Consider the following 19,968-nt stretch of genomic DNA (forward strand, 5'->3'; position numbering starts at 1 on the left):
TAGCATCACATGCTCCGGCAAATCAACATGCTAATGCCATCGCAATTCCAGGACGCACTGCGCATTCGGATTCACTCGTGGACCAGACACCCACAACCAAGGCAGTCCTCGACCGAGCCATTGAGGACGCATTGAAGCAGGCCCAAGAGGAAGGCTTGGCAAGATCATCAATCAACAAAGCTGGCAAATTGGTGTTGGCGCTTCAAAACTTCATCAGCGAGGCCGTCAAGGCTTCCCCGGAGGCTTCCCTTGCCTGGGCTGGCGTGTGCCTTGTTCTCCCCATCCTCACCCAACCTGCCATTGCCAACGAAGCCCAAAGGAATGGTTTCTCATACGTCACATCCCGCATCGCCTTCTGGACTACGCTTGAGCGTCAGCTTGCCAACACTATGATCTGGACGGAGAGTGTTCAAGATGAATATATCACTCTTTATCAGCACTTGCTTGAATTCCAGGTCCGCACTGTTCTCCGATATCACCAGGGTGGCCTTGCGCGCTTCGTTCAGGATCTTTCATCCAACGTATGGGGCCAACTAATAGCCGCTATCAAGGATCAAGAGCGCCTCCTCCATCAAGACATACAGCAATACCACAATGTGCACCAGACACTCACTTCCGACCTTCTCAAGCAAAACAGTGATAAATCTTTGGAGTCAAATACCAACGTTCTCCAAGCTCTGCAAGACGTCCAGGATCTTGTTCGCAAGGGCGCCGAAAATAAGCTCAAGGAAAAAGAGAAGAAATGCCTACGCCTCTTCCGTCTTACAGACAACCAGAGAGATGTCACCTATGAATGGTACAAAAGTCGTGTCGAAGAACGGGTCCAAGGAACTTGTGTCTGGGCTGTCCAGCACAAGAATTTCCAAGACTGGCTGGAGCTCAAAACAGGACCACTTTTGATCACAGCAGACCCGGGATGCGGGAAGTCCGTCTTGTCCAAATACTTGATTGACCAGTATCTGCCACAACGGTGCCCAACTGCAACTGTTTGTTACTTCTTTTTCAAGGATGGGGACCAAAGCACAGTCAAGCAGGCCCTTTGTGCTCTTCTGCATCAGCTTTTTGGCCAAAAGCCAGAATTGATCAAGCATGCTCTCGAAGAACATGATCGCAATGGAGACGGCCTAATCGGAACGACATCCTCATTATGGCGGGTCTTCAAGGATGCAACGCATGATGAAAGAGCGGGCACCATCATCATAGTGCTTGACGCTCTTGATGAATGCGAGCCCGACGAGTTCAAACTGTTGGTACACAACCTCATTCAAGCGGGAGAAAGCCATGTCAAGTTTCTTCTTACATCTCGCCCGTATGGGGATGTGATTTCCCCTTTCAAGTATGGCGACATGCTGCAACGATTTCCGCGCGTTCTAATCCCAGGGGAAAAGGAAGACCAATCAGACCAGATTAGCACAGAGATCAACCATGTTATTCAAGTTCGCGTCGAGCAATTCGTACACAAATATGGACTCAAAAATCAACTCAGGGATACCCTTTGGGCGGAACTCAACAAGACAAAGCATCGAACCTATCTCTGGGTTTATCTTGTCTTTGACCATTTGAACACCCTGGTCACAAGCGATTCTCTGAAGCGGACAGCTCAAGGGTTTAAGGCTGCCATCGCGAAACTTCCTCGGACAGTCGAGGATGCATATGAGCGGATTCTCAATCGGCCCCAGGGTGTCCTACGTACAACATTGCGACGAGTTTTGCGTGTCATGCTTGCTACCAAGCGCACCCTGACTCTCTCTGAGATGCAGATTGTGGTCAATATGGAGCCTGACATAAAATCTTGTAAAGAACTGGACCTGGAAGATGAGGAAGATTTTTCAAAACGTCTCAGAACGATATGTGGACTATTTGTCTCAATTTACCAGCGAGAAGTGTACTTTCTGCATCAAACCGCGAAAGAGTTCTTGCAGGCCAAATCGGAACTCTCCACAGCGCCAGGGTCATGGCGCTCCTCGATCAGGGAGAACCAGGCCCATGGGGAACTTGCCCGGGTTTGCGTGCGGTATATTTCCATTTTGGATCCCGACGTTATCCATCGCGCTTCCGACTCTTCCCTCCTCGAACGCGAGTACCCTTTCCTGAAATATTCGAGAGCTTTTTGGGGCTACCACCTGCGCAAAGGCGACTTGTGTGATGATTTCGAGATTATGAGGACAGCGATGGGCCTTTGTGAGCCTGGTTCCGTACAATTTCGCACCTGGGCGCCTTTCTTTGGGTTTAACACCGTATTGTATCCTGTGAGTGGTTTGTCTACAACCCTCCATGTTGCCGTGGCTGTAGGGTACGGTGGCCTCGTCCGCCACCTTCTGCGTGAAATTGGAGCTGAAGAAATCAACACGGGCCATAACGAAATTGAGACAACACCTTTAGCTCTGGCCGCCAGACTCGACCAACGGGACATTATGCACCTCTTGATTGCAGCGGGGGCCAAAGTGGATGTTGGTTGGAATAAACGATCTCCACTGTATGAAGCAGTGGACGCTGGATATGTTGAGTGTTTCGCCATCTTACTCAACTATGGGGCCTCCGTTAATGTGTTGGATGCATCCGGACGGACTTTGGTACACGTTGCGGCCAGATGCAATAACGTCGAGATTGGGAAGAGATTAGCTAACAGGGTTATTGATGTCAACACCATCGACTTTGACGGTAACACAGCTCTGATGGAGTGCTCGCAGCAGACGTACCCGAAGGATAGGCTCGAATTAGCCACAGTGCTGATTGGGAGAGGAGCTTGTCTTGACATGGCCAACATATACGGCAAAACCGCTCTCATGCGAGCAGTCGAGTCGGGCAATTTGGTTGTGGCCAAGTTCCTCATTGAGCAAGGTGCGGATACCAACCTACGAGATGGTGAGGGCGAGTTGGCCCTTCACAAGATCTGGTACACTACTGAGGTTGAGGATACAGCTGTATCACTAGCAAGGATGCTAGTTGTGAATTGTGTTCACTTAGAGGCACAAAACAAATCTGGTAAAACGCCCCTACATGTTGCCGCTGCTAGGGGGCTTAGGAAGCTAGTAAGGTTGCTAGTTGAAAGCGGCGCGGATACTGAGGCTACTGACTACCACGGCAAAGGGCCTCTCTTCCTTGCCGCCACGTCACTCAGGCCCCAAACTGTTGAGATGCTTCTCAAGTTTGGTGCCAAGGTAGAAGGCACTGAGAAAGGCCCTTCAGCCCTGGAAAAGGTCACGAAATTCATTGGGCGTTATACACGCGAGGCGAATCGCATTTTAAGCGAGTATGAAAACTTGAAGCAACGAACTTCACACTTCGAACCCGGACCTATGGGCTGGTCTCAAATAACGGACGACACTCTCAACATGACACACATGATAAACGGCTGGAGCTCTGAACTAGCTAAGCGGAGTTTGGCAACGTACCGAGTGCTGCGCCGAGCGGTTGCTGATACAGGTATCGGCATGCTAGATGAACACGAAATTGAAGCGTTGCTACATCGTGCGATGAAGGATATGGATCAGTTGCGAGAGGATGCGAAGCCGATGATGGAGGCAAATCTACGACATCAATTTGGCGGTCGTCCATGAAGGTTGCACCGGGTTGTTGTTTCTTTCCAGGTCGGTGCTTGGGAAAGTTATCCTGTACTTTCCGCAATGGCGTTTGTTTTGTTTGAATATACTGTTCCCCGTCTCTTTTCCATGAAGACCTAAAACTACGCATAATTTGTTTAGTTTCATTAAGGATGTGAACCAAGAAATGTATTTTGTTGAAGCCATCACCAGTTCTTGGCATTCCCTTGGCATTAGTGGATACGATCCACACATGGCTACCCTGTATATAAGTCGGATCTCATCCTCCTTCATCTTTCCTTTCTTTCTCGATCAATCAAGACTTTCACCACCACCATGTCGCTCACTGTGATCACTCCCTTGCAGTAGGTAAGTTTCAACATATTTCATCTTTAACATTTCTAGCTAAGACGTTAAAAGTGCGTGGAGTGCAGCTCTCGGCTTACACAATGTTAAGCAAGCCTTTGTCCCCCAACTTCTTCCCGTTCTGACTACAATTGTTCTACCCGTGTCTTCTCTAGACACAAATAACTCGACCCCTTGGCGTTTCATTGTTTCTCGACCACGAGTCCTCGGGAACAAGCGGCTCATATGAAACAGAGAAGCGGGTAAGACCGCCAAGTCAAAGTAAACAAAGACCACGGCACGTTCCCGCCCCTTTTTTCAACATCAGCAAGCATATGTAGACCCGTGTGTCTAGGAGAGGATGAGAATGTACCGTGATAAGGTATATAAAGCTCACCATCTCTTATTCAGATTCCTATTCACAACCCTTTTAGTCTCCACTCGAAGCCCAGCATTCCTAACTGTCCTGCCCTGTCTTTCCGTCCTACAAGCTCGAGACTACACGAAGCAGTAACCAACCAACTTGACTCATCAAAACAAACAACAACAACAACAACAACAACAAAGCCCCTTCAACCCCTTTCACTCCCGCCCGCCCAACAAAAGATGTTCCCACCCACCTTCTCCGCTCTCCTCCTCTCCTCCCTCCTCCTCCTCCCCGCGCTCGTCCCCCTAGTCCAAAGCTACGACTTCTCCCCCACCCTCCCCGTCTCCGCCGTTCCCGACGCCCAAAAATCCGACTGGTGCGACTCCCACTCCTCCACCTGTCGTTCCATCTGCGGCACAGGGATGCCCGGCACCGACCTCTTGGGCGTCCGCATTAATGTCTGTTCATACAAGACGCTGCAATACGAATGTATCTGCAACAAGGACAATTTGCGCCCCAAGATGGAGTTGTTTCATTATACCGTGCCCGGATTGATGTGCGAGGCGGCGTGGAAGGCGTGTCGCCAGACGAATGAAAACGACCCAAAAATGGTGGGGGAGTGTGATGATAAGATTAGAAAAAAGTGTGGGCATTGGAGGACGAAAGATCAGGAGACGAAGAATGACGGTTTATATGGGTTTTTTAAACCTATTATGGGGGGTGGGAAGGCGGGTGGGAAGAGGAGGAGGGAGGGGATTGAGAGTGAGAGGGGGGAGTATTGAAGAGGGGGGCTGGGGATGGGAGGTAGGTAGGTAGGTACCTAGTACCTGGGTACCTACCTAGGGAAAAGTACTTACCTCTATCTTGCTGCTCGAGGAAGTTGTGGAGGTTTGATGGTGCTGGGAGGAAGTTTGGGATTAGGAGTTTCTTTGTGTACAACCTATTTTAGTATCGTAAGTGGCAGAGAACGTCTTGTGGATGTGAGAGTTGGGGGAGAAAAAGGATTGTAAGATAGATGTCGTTTCCTTTTCAACTTGTACGGGATGATCTAATCTGAACAAAAAAAAAAAAATTAAGAAACAAATTGGAAGGGGGCACAGGTTGGCACTTTAGTAGAGGTATGAAGACTTCTCCAAGTACCTTATGTGTGGAAGTACCTCTAGGATCAGCAGTTCAGCTGGGAAGATATTGGCCGGCCGACAACGCAGTCACACATAGTTGTTGTCAACAACTCCAGCCTTGTGCTTTCAGAATAGAACTTTGTTATCAATATCCCTATCAAACGGTACTCTATAACATGTAGCGACACGAATATTTTGTGAAAGAAATGAAGTCGTGATCCAAGTACCCAAATCGTCCAACCCGCAACCCATGCTAACGAAAAGAAAGAAAATAAGACAGAAAAAAGTGCTCAAACCAACGAGCAAGTCCAGCAACCGTACCGACCATATACAAAGAATCGAAACTCCAATCTGGTAGAAATGAAAAAGATAACCTCCCGCCACACCTCCTTGCTTCCCTCCCCCCACTCACGACGACATGCCCTTCTTCATGTTATCATACTGACTGTCCGGATACTCCAACAAGTTCTTCTCGCTGTCCAGCGTTCCCAACCCATCCTTCACCACCGTCATCAAGCTGTCCTTATCCGTCCGATCGCCCGACGCCTCCCAGTACATGGCACCGCCCAACCCCTTCTCCTTGATGTAGCTCACCTTCTGCTTGACCATCTCGGGCGTATCATAGCTGACCATGACCTTGTTCGTCTCATCATAACTCCAGCTGGCACCCACCTTTTCATCCAAAAACACCTTGGCTCCACTCTTCGGCAACACCTTGTAATCCCAAATACCCTTCTCCCACGACCCCTCTCCGACGCCCGAGTACGCGGTACCCGGTCCATCAGTCGACGCGAACGCGCGGCCGTACAGCGGCATGCCGAGAACGATCTTGTTGGAAGGGATACCGAACTTGATGTAATCCGTGACGGCCCTATCAGTCGAGAAGGGCGTCGTGTCAGGGTTCTTCTCGTCCGGGTACAAGTTAGCCTGGTGACCGGCCTTTTTATCCCAAGCGCCCGCGTAGTCGTAGGCCATGAGGTTCATGAAGTCCAGCGTCTCGCCGATTTCCTTCATCGAGGATTCCAAGACGCCGTACTTGGACGGACCCGCCGAGGCAGCCATGGTCAACAGGAAGTGGTACCCGTCGGCGTGGGCGGCCGCGTACTTGTCCATCTGCGAGCGGATTTCCTTGAGCAAAAGCAAAAAGTTTTGGGCTTCGGTTTCCGAGGCCGGGTATTCCCAGTCGATGTCGATGCCGTCGAAACCCCAGTCTTTGACGAGCGTCAGGGCCGAAGTGGCGAACTTGGTGCGGGATTCGGCGGTGGAGGCGGTCAGGGCGAAGCGGCTGGGGGAGGTCTGGGAGTAGGTCCAGCCGCCGATGGAGAGGAGGACGCGGACGTTGCGGTTGGCTTTTTTGAGGAGGTAGAGTTGTTTGACGCAGCCGTAGACGTTGGTGCCGTTGTCGTTCCAGGCTGGAATTGTTGTGTTAGTTTGAGTTGGGGGGTGGTGGTGAAAATGATGGAGAACGTACAGTCAGTGGGATAGCGCTTATCCGTGTCAGACCAGGTGTCTGAGGAAAAGACAGTTCCGTCTTCTTTGAGGTTGGCAAAGGAGTACAGGACGTGAGTGATTTTGTCGGCTGGAAGGTCGGCAGCCTGGTAGTTGCGGCCGTAGATGCCCCTGGAAAGGAAAGAAGAAGTCAGCAAACTGTTCAGCCCGAAGGTTTGAGGATTGATAGGCACATACCAGTTTGTAAAGTAAACAACGTTTTTATATCCGCTACTGTCTGCACGATCAGGGGCAGTCACGTTGGTGTCAGTAGAGGTAACGTTGGTGCCCGGGCAGATAGGCGCAGGCGCAGCATCCACAAGGAATGAAGAGAAGGAAAGGACAGCCAGTGCGGCCGCCTTGATAGAGAACATCATAACGAATGAACGAATGAATGAATGGAGATGCCGCAGACTGATGTAGTGTATGGCGCAAAAGGAGAGGAGGGAGTGTTGTTTGCTTGTCTGATGAACTAGACTACAACATCTCGGAAGGGGAGGACTTGAAGCTTCTTTTATCCTCCCCTTGGCCTCCAACTGGACTCAATGTCGACACCACAGTAAAGCCAGCAAGCACCAGTTGGCCAGGCCCATCCAACCATCTCTTCCAAGTTTCTGTGGTGTTGCCATCAAGACAGGCACGCGGAAACTTTCCATGTGAACCCCCTCATCGTCATCACCATCATCAATCAGGTCGTCGAGCGGTTCCTTGTGCCTTGTGCCTGGCAGGAACAGGAACCGACCTAGGAAAGGAAAGGTCCGGTCCGATGCCTCGTTGAATGTTGCATCGGGCTAGTAGCTCCATACAACGTACCTGACCTGAAAGGTGATACGTGCCCTGGCCTGCTGGCCAACTAAAACGTTTAGCGGAGTCACCCTCCGCATCTCCCAAAAAATCTTGGTTACAAACACCCAAACAAAATTCCCAGTTGGAAATAGTGGGGCCCAATGCACACCTAAAAGACACTAGTGTCAGACATTGTAAATCCCGTTATTTCCATTTTAAGGTACCCGCTAACCTTTGGTCTTCTCGATGCTGCAAGGTACCAAGATTCTAGCTTCGGAATTCCAACCTATCGGCAGCCAAGTGGGAACCGTTTGACACATTTGACATAATCATTCTGCAGCCGCACAATGCTTTGATACATGGCAGACACTACTACATATCCACACTACACCTACCACCTGAAAAGGTAGGATTTTGATCAAGTGAAATGAAAGGCGTACAATCGGTCACGGTGAGTAGATTCCTCCTCAAGAGAAGGCTGGGGAGGAGTGAGAGGGGAGGAAACTACCTATGATGAAAGTACCTCACCAAATCTGAACTTCTTGGAGGTACACAATCTCATACTGCCATTTATCCCAACTTCAACTTCAAGATACCTACCCTTAACCATTCCCTCCTCCCCATCCCCTTGGATCAGATGTAGAGGTAGCAAATATCAATCTCGCAACGTTGCCATCCCCGAAGGTGTGCAGAGGTAGGTATACCTGAGGTGAATGTTCCATCATTCCATCCATATCTCGTCCTGTACTGACCCTATCCACCTCACCGGGTTGAGTAGAGGTAACCATGTCCATGAAGCTGGCGTCGGGGTTCGAGATCAATGGGACACGGCGAGGGAACCGTTGCTCGACCACAAGTGACCACTGACCCGACAGGCCGACAAGGACGTAGCGTGATGTGACACTGTGGGGGACCGGTTATCTCCATGTCTTCACGTGCGAAAAAAGGGTATGCAATTTCCGTGCCATGTGGGATTGAGTGCCTCCACTTGTCGACGTGACAGCGTGGTGATGTTTCATCGAGCGTTTAGGTTCGACCGCCGAGGATGGGCAGTTGGGCACGAGACGTCCATATCGAGTCGCGAGTATCTGGTAGGTGTCTTTGGGATGATGAAGGTTGGGCAGATGGAAGGGTGGGGGAGGATGAGACGGTAGTCCCGTGATGGATAGGCCTTATCTTAGACCTTGTGTTTGTTTTGTCTTCTTTTGGTTGAGAAATCAAGGGGTGGATAAGAGGTAACTACCTTAGTCGACTGGAGCGAGACCTTGAAAGGGAAAAGTCCAAATGAAGAGCTGGTGTTAGAGCTCCGACGGTAGGTAGTCAAGATGCACATGAAAGGGTTCATGGGGAAGCATCGCATCGCATCGCATCGCATCGCATCGCATCGCATCGCAGCGCAGGGATGCAGCGCAGGCGCGATCACCGGATATAACCAGACAGATAGCCAGGCACCAGACGGATAGCCAGGCACCAAACAGATAACCAGGCACCAGGCACAGGCACAGGCACCAGGCACCAGATGGCTCGGAAACATTATCTGTACTACAGCGGGCCGACAATTGGCAAGATGTCTCTGTACGGTGGCCATAATCCCCGGTTTTTGCCACCTGGGGTTGATCAATCATCATCGCAGTCGTTCATCTCATTATCTCCGGTCTTATCAAATCTACCCAAGGTAAGTGCCGTCGGATCGGGTAACTAGATCTGGGGAAGTCGCCTACCTAACATCCGAATTGGGAAGGTCCCGTCGTGAACACAACCGCCGGTAATGGATGGGTGTGTATGTGCCCGGGCTCGGCCAAATACCCAGACAAGCAGCCACCATCTCCAAACTGCTTCGATGTGATATCGAATTTGACAATCTCCGGTGCATGCAGACTGTCACTTGTCCATCATCAACTGAAGTGTCAGTAGAGGTAGTCTCGTGCACACGGGGAGAGGTTGTTCAGTTGATGATAAGGGTTGTTGATAAAGGGAATTAGGGGAATGGAATACCACCCTACGCGGTCAGGTACACCACCAATGATCGATGGTCGTTACATCTCCAAGGGTCCAAACATGCAACGTTACTCGGATATTGCGATTTATCTGGACTCTGGATGCAGGTATCATTGCAGTGCTGGTTGATATTTGTCCTGGGATATTCGAATTGAATCGTAGGCAACCTGATGCTGAGGACGACGTCTGGAATTAATGTTGAGATCAGCAAACAAGAACAAAAACAACGTTTCCTACCCATTCGCGAGAATGTACACAAGATAGAACCTAGCAAGAAGTTAGATAAGAGCAGAAGAAAGCGAAGGGAACATCAAACCCATCCGCATCACTCCGCCAGACTTACCCAAGTCCCCAACAGCTCATAGAACCTCATCAACCAACCACCCCCTAATAATCTTCATAACCTCCTCCCTCTTCTCCATCCCATCGCCAACCAACTCCTCATCTCCAAATCGCCCAACGCCATCTTGATCATACCCATGAATCGCATCCGGCACCAACAACCACCTATACCTCCTCTTCACTTGCGTTTGCCCATCCTCCTCCGAGTCCGTAACCTCCACCTGCCAATGAAACCTCTCATCCTCCAACTCCAACTTTCCCTTCTCCTCACCAACCTCTTCCCGTCCCAACATATCCTCTACCCCCGGTACCTTTTTCCCTCCCAACTTGCACGCCAACCTCCACGCCTCGCCCCCCAACATATCCAGCTCGCATGCAATGACAAACACATTCGCAGGAAACTTTTCCCTCCCCTTTACCACCACCCTTCCCCCCCCTTCTGCGGTTGCATCTTCTTCCACCGTAACAGCATAAACCGGACTCAACAACGGGTCCCCCATCCTTTGCCCGGGGGAAACATAAGCCCAATCAAACATGCCCGACAACCCCATCAAGAAATCCGTGTCCTTTCCCCTAAACCCGCCCAGCGCAGATTTATACCGTCTCGATTTCGTCGCTTTGACTTCTGAAGGCGTGACAAAGTCCAGAACGGGGTACATGGGCACCACAGCCTTGATTAGCGGGCGAATTGTCGGTAATTGCGAGACGGCCAACGCCAAATTCCCGCCGGCGCTCCACCCGGCGATGGCGACGCGGTCGAGGTCGATTGGTAGGTCGCCGCCGTGGTTTGATGAATCTGAATCTGGCTTGAGGAGGTCCAAAATGACGGCTTCGAGATCGTGGATTGCTGTGGGGAAAGGGTAGGAAGGGGCTTTGCGGTAGTCGAGGGCGATTACGCAAAAGGACGTACCGGCTGTTTCGGCGAGTTGGACGAAGCGCCGGTTCCAGCTGTCGTTGTCGTAGGGTGAGCCGATGACGAAGCCGCCGCCGTGGATGGTGAGTAAGGTGGGGAGCTTTGTGTCAGATGGAGACTCGTCCGAGTGAGATTTGGGGAGGAATACCCTTTTGATGTGTCAGTTTATCGGTCGCTTTAGTGGATGGTCAGGTAAGAATAAATGAGGGGCATACCGAACGGGCAACTGCGGTCTTGAAGGAAGCGCCTTGATGATATCCGGGTTGGTAGGGGAAGTGCCCAAGTAATCGGTCTTGATGGCAGTGATCAAGTTAAGCGGGGTCTTGATGAGTTTGGTGATGCCGTAAGCTAATGCGCCATACTTGAGTTTCTGGGTGAGTGGGAGGGATGGAGCGACATGGATCTCCTCGGAGCCAGTTGGGCCAGCAGTGTCGACGACGGCGGCGGGGGGTATAGCGGCCATGACGGGCGATTGAAGGTATCTACAGGTGTATTGATGATGACAAGAAGCTTGTAAGGTAGAAGGAGGCTTGGTGTTGTTCGCTGTTGCCAGATGCCCGCTGGCCAAGGACAGACAGACAGACTGACTGACTGGCTGTGATGTAGTGTAGATCGATGCTCGGCAATGTGGATGCCAATGCTGGCTGTCGGGAAATATGTAAGTCCGCTCATTGGTTGGACACATCGGAGGGGAACAAAAGCCCCGAGGGTTAGGGGACAAGGCAAAAGCCCGAAAAGTCGGGATCGATCTCCGCACGCAATCCACCAGTCGAGGGTGATCCGATCGGGAACCACGGCAGCACTACCCCGCAGCCTAGGGCATACAGTGGGGCGCCAAAAATAAAATACGCTCCAAATTTTCCGAATTTTATGACAATGACTACCTTTCTTTCATTGTACCTTACAACTACAGACCCTTATAAAAAGCTTAGAAAATAGTTTGGGGGGTACTTTAGAGCTAGGCGGATAAAACGTATTATTCAATATTTCGTGTACCAGCCTTTTGCTTCTACTATAGCCTGCCCTCTTCGAAGTATATTGTCAACTAGGTTATTGACTATATTAATTTTAAAGTCCAACTATTCCTTTTTAGCTACCTCTAATAGTAATTTTAATACTCAAGAATTCTTTAGCATCTTAGAAAATTTAGAATGTCTTTCAACAATCCTAGTTTTGAGCAAATGCTATAGATTTTCGATGGGGTTAAAATCGGGCGAGTACGGTAGCTATAGCAAAACCTTAAAATATATTTCCTCGAACTAATCCTTTATAATTTTTACTATATAAATAGGAGTATTGTCTTGTATAAAGGTAATATGAGGCTCTATAAGCTTAGGAAGCTCTTTTTCAAGAATTCCCTTATAAATTCGAACTATAATACTTCTTCTTTTAATATTAGAATCTCCGAAGTAAGGAACGAAGTTACTTTTAATACTATAGTAGATTATACCCCAAAATATTTATAAAAAATAAGATCTTTTGTACCGGGTTTGAACGTACTTAGGATTAATAGCTAATAAATTTGAAATAAAATAATTTGGTTAACTTTTGAGTAAACGGGAGGAGAAAGGCTGCCGGAATCTTCTCTAAGAAAATTTACTTTTAGGGTAGAAAACCTAATATCTCCTTCTACTAACTCCTTTTTCTACTATTAATTTATCTATAAATAGTACCGTCCTCTAAAAGGATAAAGGCTTATTATTATACTTAAGAGATTAAATATATTTAGTATTGGCTATTTCTTAGGAAAGATATAGCCGAATAATAGTTAAGGAGTATAAAATACCTTTTTTCCAAAGGTAGCGCCTTAGAGTAGGCGCTAAAATATAAGGATAGGTTGCAACCCTTAAATCCCTAATAGAGACAAAGGGCTCAAGAGTAGGCTTTCGTAAGATAGCTCTTTTATCTCGTTTAGAAAGGAATTGTAGTTGTCTACAGCTAAGTTTAAAAATACTATAGTCCTAAGCAGTAAAGCGCTTTACAATACCCCGGACCAAGGCTGGCGTTACGCCTTCATATACGGCTATAGCGGTAGATGTGACGCCCGCTTGGAATTTTACTACAATCCGGTTCCTCCTCTGAGGAGTTGAATACTTAAATTTTAGCTTTTTAATGGGGCTAGCAGTAATGGCGGGCATTTGAAAAGAAGGTGTTGAAAAGTAAAGAAAAGAAAAAAGGGGTAAATACGGGGTTGCGGGGTAAACGTGTGTTATTTTTGGTCCGGGACTGTAGCAGCGGGGTTGAAAGTTGAAACACCCGCCCGCATGTTAGCCAAGGCAGAGCACTGGCAGGTACAGAAGGTTTTAGTGGGAAATTGTTAGACATATGACATCGTCCATCGGACAATACCTAAAATGCCATCCCGTCATCATTGCGGTAACTCGAAACACCTGAGTCCGGGCAGCACACTCGGTCGGTCGCCAATCAATTCGGACCTCAGGGCCATCTTTTGGCTCCGGAAAAAAAAAAAGGAAATAAAGAAAAAAAAAAAAATTGGAAAGAGAGGGACTTTGCATACCTACAAAAGGAAACCAAGGAACTCACTTACCTTGCACCATGAATGCTTCGGTTTGTAAGTGACCTAGATCGGACGTTGGCCATGTTGGTCGATGACGGGTGGAGGTGTCGATACCTATTGATCAAGTCATTTTGCTGTGTTTCTGAAGACCGGGATTGAAGGATTGTGATGATGGGGAGTTAAAAACTTGGGTACCTACCTATAGATAAGTTTTCTCATCCGCAACATGCCTCATCTCCCAAATCGTCCTTCTCCGTGACTTCGTTAAGTCCTCGTGAGAAGGTGCAACCAATCGTATGAACAAAGAGACAACAGGTAAGACGGAGAGTTCATAATCGATCGCTAAAACAGTTCAAATTCAAGAGGTAATATCATTACTGAAGCAAAGCAAAACCGCTGAAACGCCAAAACCAACGCTAAACACAACATACCGACCCAACCGAGTCCCCCAAGTCATAACAACGACAAGGTCATGATCTCATCAATATAACAGCATCGCCAGCACCATATTATGCATCATCATTGCCCTCCAGAACCTTGGCGACAACCACCAAAAAGAACCGTCGTCTGCTCAAACAAACTCATAGCTCTGCTCACTCCTGGCATCTTCATCCCACTCATCCTCACTCTTGACCACGTCGCCCGTCTTCGGCACCACCACCTCCTTCTCTTGCAGCGGAACTTCGTTCATCACCTCAACAGCATTCCCCTCACTCCGCCCATCAGCCCCCCAAATCTCCAACACTGCCTTTTTCACACTCATCGGCACTCTCTCCAACTCCCACAACCTCTGCACCCTCTCCTTCACCGGTCCTCCATCCCTCGTCACCAGGTTATAAATGACTTCCTTCATCGGGTATTCCATCTCGCACCTGTACAGCATCTCGTGCAATCTCGCCGGTATGTCGACAACATCCAACTGCAGATCTTTACCGAGGCTGAATTCCCTTTTCTTGTCCGCATTGTCGCCGCCGAAGGCGTGGGTGCCCAGGTACATGGTGGTGGAGTGCAAAGACTGTGCTTGTTCACCATGACTGAAGAGTCCCGAGGAGTTGGGGTGGGAGGCATCGCGGAATCGTGCGCGAACTCGTTCGCGGAATCGGTCAAACTTCTGTACATCGGGGCGGCCAGTGAACTTGGGCCGATCGTCATCGGCATCAACAACGTTCTTGTACAGTTCCTTGGTGCACCCCAGCAGCTCGACCCTCCAATCCCGGCCTTGGCCCCGTCCATTGACCTCAGGTCCAATGGTCAGAACGCCCTCCTTTTGATTCCATCGGATCGGGGTGCGCACCAAAGTGGATGGGTCAGGGCGGTCAGCCTTGGCCGCTGGCACGCTACTGCTTGGCTCCTCGACCAGCTCAAAGTAGGCATCTGCGCCAACGACGAGTTGGATGGTGATTGCTTGGGGCCGGCTACTGCCGTGTTTGTCGTATTTCGCAGATTTAGCCGTGTCCAGCGGGATAATGGTTCCCTCCTTGGCAAAGACGGGAATCTCCGACAAAGGACGGTGAATGTCCACGTAGCGGCCTCCATCGTAGACAAGACTGGGGTGGCGAATGTCAATGTAACGACGGCCCGTGTTGGGAAGCCAGGCGCGGACGCTGCCCATGAGCGTGGCTGAATCGTTTGGCGTAGTAATTGGCGCAACCATCAGGTCGGGACCAAAGTAGTATTGGTTGGGTACCGTGTAGGCTTCTTCGTCCTCGTGGTTCCAGTACATGGGTTGCACCAAGGGCTCGAATTCGTAGCAGGCGCGCACGTTCATGGTGTAAAGGAACGGGATGAGGCGGTACCGAAGTTGGAGGTAGTCCGTCATCACCTTGCGCGCTTCGGGCTCGTACAACCATGGCTCCTTGGAGTTCCACTGACTCTTTTCCGAGTGCAGTCTCAAAATAGGTGAGAAGCAGCCAAACTGGACCCAGCGCGCCGTCAGCTCGTTGGAGCGGACACCAGCGTAATGCCCGCCAATGTCGTGACTCCACCAGCCATAGCCAATGTTGGACGCTGTCGCAGTAAATTCGGGCTGGAAGTGCAACGACGCCCAGGTGATGAGGGTGTCGCCAGAGAAGCCAATGGGATAGCGATGAGAGCCGGCGCCGGCGTATCGGGAGAAAGTGATAGGCGTCGTAGTAGCTTTGACGTTCCGACGGCTGGTGAGGTAATGGTAGTGGTTGAGCACCCAGAGGGGGTCAACGCCAGGAATGCGCGATCGGTTGCCCTGTTGCCAGTCAATCCACCAAAAATCGATGCCCTCATCCTCCAAATTGGCCTTGAGAACATCAAAGTAAACGTCGAGGAACTTTTTGTCGGTGCAATCAAAGCGAATCGGCTCTTCCTTTGACGTGTCGTGACCCAGGGCCTTGGCCACAATCTTGTATTGGTCTTCAAAGGCCCGAATGCCGTCTGCCGGATGATCATTGACAGTCACCTTGAGGCCCATGTCATGGAGATTGCAGAGGAAGTTTTCGGGCATCGGGAACAAGTCGGGATTCCAGCTGTAACCTGTCCATCCGGAGCCGTACTTGGCAGGGATGTTGACCTTGTGCCAGTCCATGTCGATCACGGCAACATTGAGGGGGATTTTCTCGGTTGCGAACCTCCTCATGACAGCCAGGTATTCTTTGTCCGAGTAGGCATGGTATCTGGACCACCAGTTTCCGAGAGCCCATCGAGGCAGCAACGGCTGACCGCCCGACAGACGGTAGAAATCCTTGATGGCAGCTTTGTGGTCGCCGTGGTAGGCAAAGAGATAGCCATCCTTGCGGCCCGGTTTCCTGGTCGCGATCCAACCATCTTCGAACAGCATGGAGGCGCTGTCATCGAGCACGGCGTAGGCTTTGCGTGACAAGACGCCCGGCTCGAGAGGAATGCGCCCGTCGGCCCGGTCCAGGGTTCGGGCTGTACCGCCCAGATCGCCGTAGCTCTTGCCGTCGTAGCGCCACACATCGTTGCCAACCTTGACCGTCAGGCCGGAAGACGAGAATTCGTTCTTGTCGTAGGTGAGATGGAAGTATTTGGTCATGATCTCCAGTTTATCTTTGTTGTCGTCGACCTTGAACTCGGGGGTAGGGAACGACCTGAAGAACGCCGTTGTGGAAGCACGGTCTTCGAAGCCGCCATCTTGGGACCACTCAAATCGGACAAGCTTATCGGTGAGAAGGCTAAAACGGTAGTGGCCCTTTTGCCCTTGTCCTGTGACAACCGATTTCGGATTCGCGACAGGGTCGGCCGTAAAGGAATATCGACTGGGGACATGGTCTTGGGGCTTATCGGTCTTGTTTGCGAATGAATATCGGCTGGGCAGGTCTTTGGGGGGCTCAATGGTAGCATTTTTGGGGAGAGGCTCGGGTGTCTGTTGGGAAATTGGGCCTTGAGCGACATGGCCTTGAGGGTTTGGTTGAGAATGGAGGCGCTCGCCGAGGAACCTGCTTGTCATGGCAAGAAGTTTATTGTCAAGGTCCCCATGATTGCTGAGACGGTTTCTGATTTCTTGATTTCGAGCAATGCTTGATACTGCTAAGCGGCGTGCTTCAATCAGTTCGTCCTGGAAATCTTTGAAGGATCTTGGGGGGCTGCTCCGGGGCAAAGGGAACGGTAGCGGATCTGGCTGAACCGTTCCCGCTCGGGAAGATTTGGCGAGGGACTCGAGTATGCCGGCCCTTGTGCGTTCGAGGTGGAATTGCGAGCGTTCGATATGGACTCGCGAGCGCTCGAGGGATTCTCCAAGTTCTTCCATTCTCTTTTGTGTTTCCCCCAACTGGGTCGACAATGACAACGGGGCTTGTACCGGGGCTTTGGTTGTGGAATCTGACTGGCGTTTTGGCTCGGATGAAGCCCATGCGAAGGAGTGACCATTATGGCAGAAAGCCTTGGTAGGGGTGTCGGGTTTTGACTGCGCAGGGGCTTCCGTTTGGCACTCTGGTTGCCGTGTTGTCACGGATGGTACCGCCCACGCATACGAATGACCATTGTGCGAGAAGCTGTGCTCGGGGGTGGGTTGACTGAAAGTGGCCGCACAGTCTGGCTGACGTTTTGAGACGGGGGGCGGCGCCCAAGCAAATATGTGGCCATTGTGCGAGACAAACGTGTTTGCGCCTGGTTTTGACTCGGTTGTTTGCGAATATGCGCTTATGGACTGCGGCTGGTGTTGATTGAGAGCTGGAGCGGTAACAACAGCAGTTTCGGTGGATGGACAGGGAGCCGCGATGGCGGCGTTGACGGTGTCTTTCTTGGGAGCGTTTGTTGTGCATTTTGGGGCGACATCTTTTGTCGGATCATGTAGAATGGCTGCTACCACAAGTCGACTGGGGATTCGAGCCAATGGAGGTTTGGTAACTGGAGGCGCCCAGGCAAAGAAGTTGCCATTGTGCCAGAAGCCATCTTGGGCCGCGGTAGGATTCTGCTTCTCCTGGTCGTCGGCGGCGGACATGGCGATTGCAATTCGTATGGATACAAGATACGGAGCTTATTACCGGGATAGGGCAGTCAGTTCTACTACCTCTAGGGCGCCCGGATAAGCAGGATCAAAGGGAGAAGCAATGAGGGTTGAAATTGAAATGAAGATACTGGCGATGATGATAATGATAATGATGGGAGCTGGAGGAGGAGGAGAGAAGGCGGAGGGAACAACTGGTCGTGTTTCAGCAGCATCAGCTCATGGCCCTCCCTCACCGTCCACGTATTCCTGGCGTTAAACCGTTTTGGGGGGTTATCTTCGGTTTAGTGAGGTGCGTTCCTTGGCGGCGTCGTCGTCGATCATGTGCCCGTCTCTTATCCCGCAATTTGATAGGACCGGCCGCCCTGAAGGAACATGTTTACAGCGCAGATAAAACAACCTAATGGTTGACAGCTGCTAGCATCCAATGGACACGCTGCTAGAGTTACCCCAATTCCCCCAATTCCAGGCCTCTACACTACACGTGTTAGTCCTGCTCTGGGCACGTATCACCTCCACGGTGCGGGGAAAACCCCCGCTCAGATCCCCCCTCTTCCGTTCCAACGCTCCGCTTATCAACGGCACCTCCCGCTTATCGACCCGAGTCTTTCTCTTTCCTCCATTTCCGTCCATCTTCCACATCAGGTCTGGAATCCCATCGGCCACGCTGATTGTGCTCGCCGGGTTAGTGATATCCGATGTGCCCAGAACCACCGGGGACCTCCGACACATGACCTCGGCCCCGGCCTAGTTCCCGCTTCTGACCTCCGTGTGCTCCGGCTACCCTGTCTTTGTCTGAACGGGACCATTTCAGTGGAGGAGACATTTACCCTACCACAGCTGAAGGAGAGATGCGAAAGAATTATTTGGACATACATCACACTAATTACTCCGGACCTTCACCGCATCTTCGTTGTTTTTTTCTCTGTCAGATGTTTCACCTGATGCCTTCTCGTATGCCACCATCCTTGCAGCTTGAGTGTGAACCAGTGGAGTCCATGGGGTAAGTTGTTTTTATACTCACCTCACTCCATCACACATGAAGCAACACAAACTTGAAGTAACAGCTACCCAACTAGCAGTGTTCTAGAAGCTGAGAAACATAGTTCCAGGTTCCGTCAACCGCGATCATGTTAACATTTAAGAATGATGCCTTCCCAGGGATACCTTACCAAATCCCACGAGATACATACAAGGGTGCCATAACTAAGCAGGGTCGAAACCTCCACTTACCTTGACACCGTTCCCTTTTGCCACTTGGTATCCAAATGTCGGGACTCATCATAGAGTTTATCATCAGTCATCATCCAAAAGACCACGAAACAGCCGAGGGACTTTGGCAACACTGGACAGGAATGAAGTGGTTGTCAGGGATTGGCCAGCAAAGACACAATTCCATAGCCGATGCGGCACCGACGTGCGGACCGCTCGGACTCTGAAACCAACCACTTCAAAAGATTTTCATCATCACGGCCCCACCACCGCCACGGTGCCGGACTGCCGGTGGGATCGGAGTCCAGTGTGCTCCCTTGTTTCGGCCGAGGAAAGCTTCTTTTTACTTTGCCACGCCGCGTTGCCACGCCCGCGGTGGAGACACCAACTTATGCCTACAGTATTCAACATCGAAATCAAGTGGTTTGAGAGTGGAAAAGTCCAGAAAGTAACGAACCACATGCACATTCGGAACCGAGTTGGCGGGAGTAATCATGGATGTAGAACTACACTACATAACTGACAGTTGTTGCTCCACTTCCATAAGATCGGGCCATCCATTCCTTCAAATACGGGTACCCGACCTTCCATTACTCACACTCCATCTCGCGGTGAGCTTTTGTTACCACCACACTCACTGCAACAAACAACTCTCTCACTCTCGCCGCTTATCCATGTCTTATCGAGAAGGGGGTTATTAAGGACAGCGCCTTCTCTCTCCAGAACCCATCGTACCAAAAGGGTTGATGCGACCCAACGAACTGCAGCTGTTCCTTCTTGTCAGGGTCACCGCCTTTGATCGGATCCAACTTGCCGGGGTACATTCCTATAAGGGAATCTCGACACTGGACCCGACCTCTGCTCTCCACCCCACCTGCCACCATAAAACTGCTGTCTC

General features: G+C 50.6%; 5 protein-coding genes across 5 annotated transcripts; 2 read left to right on the forward strand and 3 right to left on the reverse strand.

Annotated features, from left to right (window-relative positions):
* Window positions 1-2,372: 2,372 nt before the first annotated feature.
* On the forward strand, window positions 2,373-2,678 carry NEUTE1DRAFT_33512 (uncharacterized protein; the record flags this gene model as incomplete). Its single annotated transcript, XM_009850412.1, has 1 exon — window positions 2,373-2,678. A coding segment is annotated over one exon (306 nt), but the record flags the coding sequence as incomplete, so codon positions are not given.
* Window positions 2,679-4,508: 1,830 nt separating this feature from the next.
* On the forward strand, window positions 4,509-5,000 carry NEUTE1DRAFT_17654 (uncharacterized protein; the record flags this gene model as incomplete). Its single annotated transcript, XM_009850396.1, has 1 exon — window positions 4,509-5,000. A coding segment is annotated over one exon (492 nt), but the record flags the coding sequence as incomplete, so codon positions are not given.
* A 783-nt stretch (window positions 5,001-5,783) lies between these two features.
* NEUTE1DRAFT_39580 (chitinase 1 precursor) lies at window positions 5,784-7,237 on the reverse strand (the record flags this gene model as incomplete). The annotated part of the gene is made up of 3 exons (XM_009850501.1): window positions 5,784-6,787; window positions 6,847-6,995; window positions 7,062-7,237. The coding sequence occupies 3 exons, from the start codon at window positions 7,235-7,237 to the stop codon at window positions 5,784-5,786; spliced, it is 1,329 nt and encodes a 442-aa protein (XP_009848803.1).
* Window positions 7,238-9,852: 2,615 nt separating this feature from the next.
* On the reverse strand, window positions 9,853-11,412 carry NEUTE1DRAFT_78048 (uncharacterized protein; the record flags this gene model as incomplete). Its single annotated transcript, XM_009850701.1, has 3 exons — window positions 9,853-9,914; window positions 9,991-11,051; window positions 11,118-11,412. The coding sequence occupies 2 exons, from the start codon at window positions 11,363-11,365 to the stop codon at window positions 10,007-10,009; spliced, it is 1,293 nt and encodes a 430-aa protein (XP_009849003.1).
* Window positions 11,413-13,757: 2,345 nt separating this feature from the next.
* Window positions 13,758-17,852, reverse strand: NEUTE1DRAFT_120659 (uncharacterized protein; the record flags this gene model as incomplete). The annotated part of the gene is made up of 1 exon (XM_009850702.1): window positions 13,758-17,852. The coding sequence occupies one exon, from the start codon at window positions 17,850-17,852 to the stop codon at window positions 13,992-13,994; it is 3,861 nt and encodes a 1,286-aa protein (XP_009849004.1).
* Between the last annotated feature and the right edge of the window lie 2,116 nt (window positions 17,853-19,968).

This window comes from Neurospora tetrasperma, assembly GCF_000213175.1.
Source record: "Neurospora tetrasperma FGSC 2508 unplaced genomic scaffold NEUTE1scaffold_2, whole genome shotgun sequence".
In the NCBI taxonomy this organism is placed as follows: Eukaryota; Fungi; Ascomycota; class Sordariomycetes; order Sordariales; family Sordariaceae; genus Neurospora; species Neurospora tetrasperma.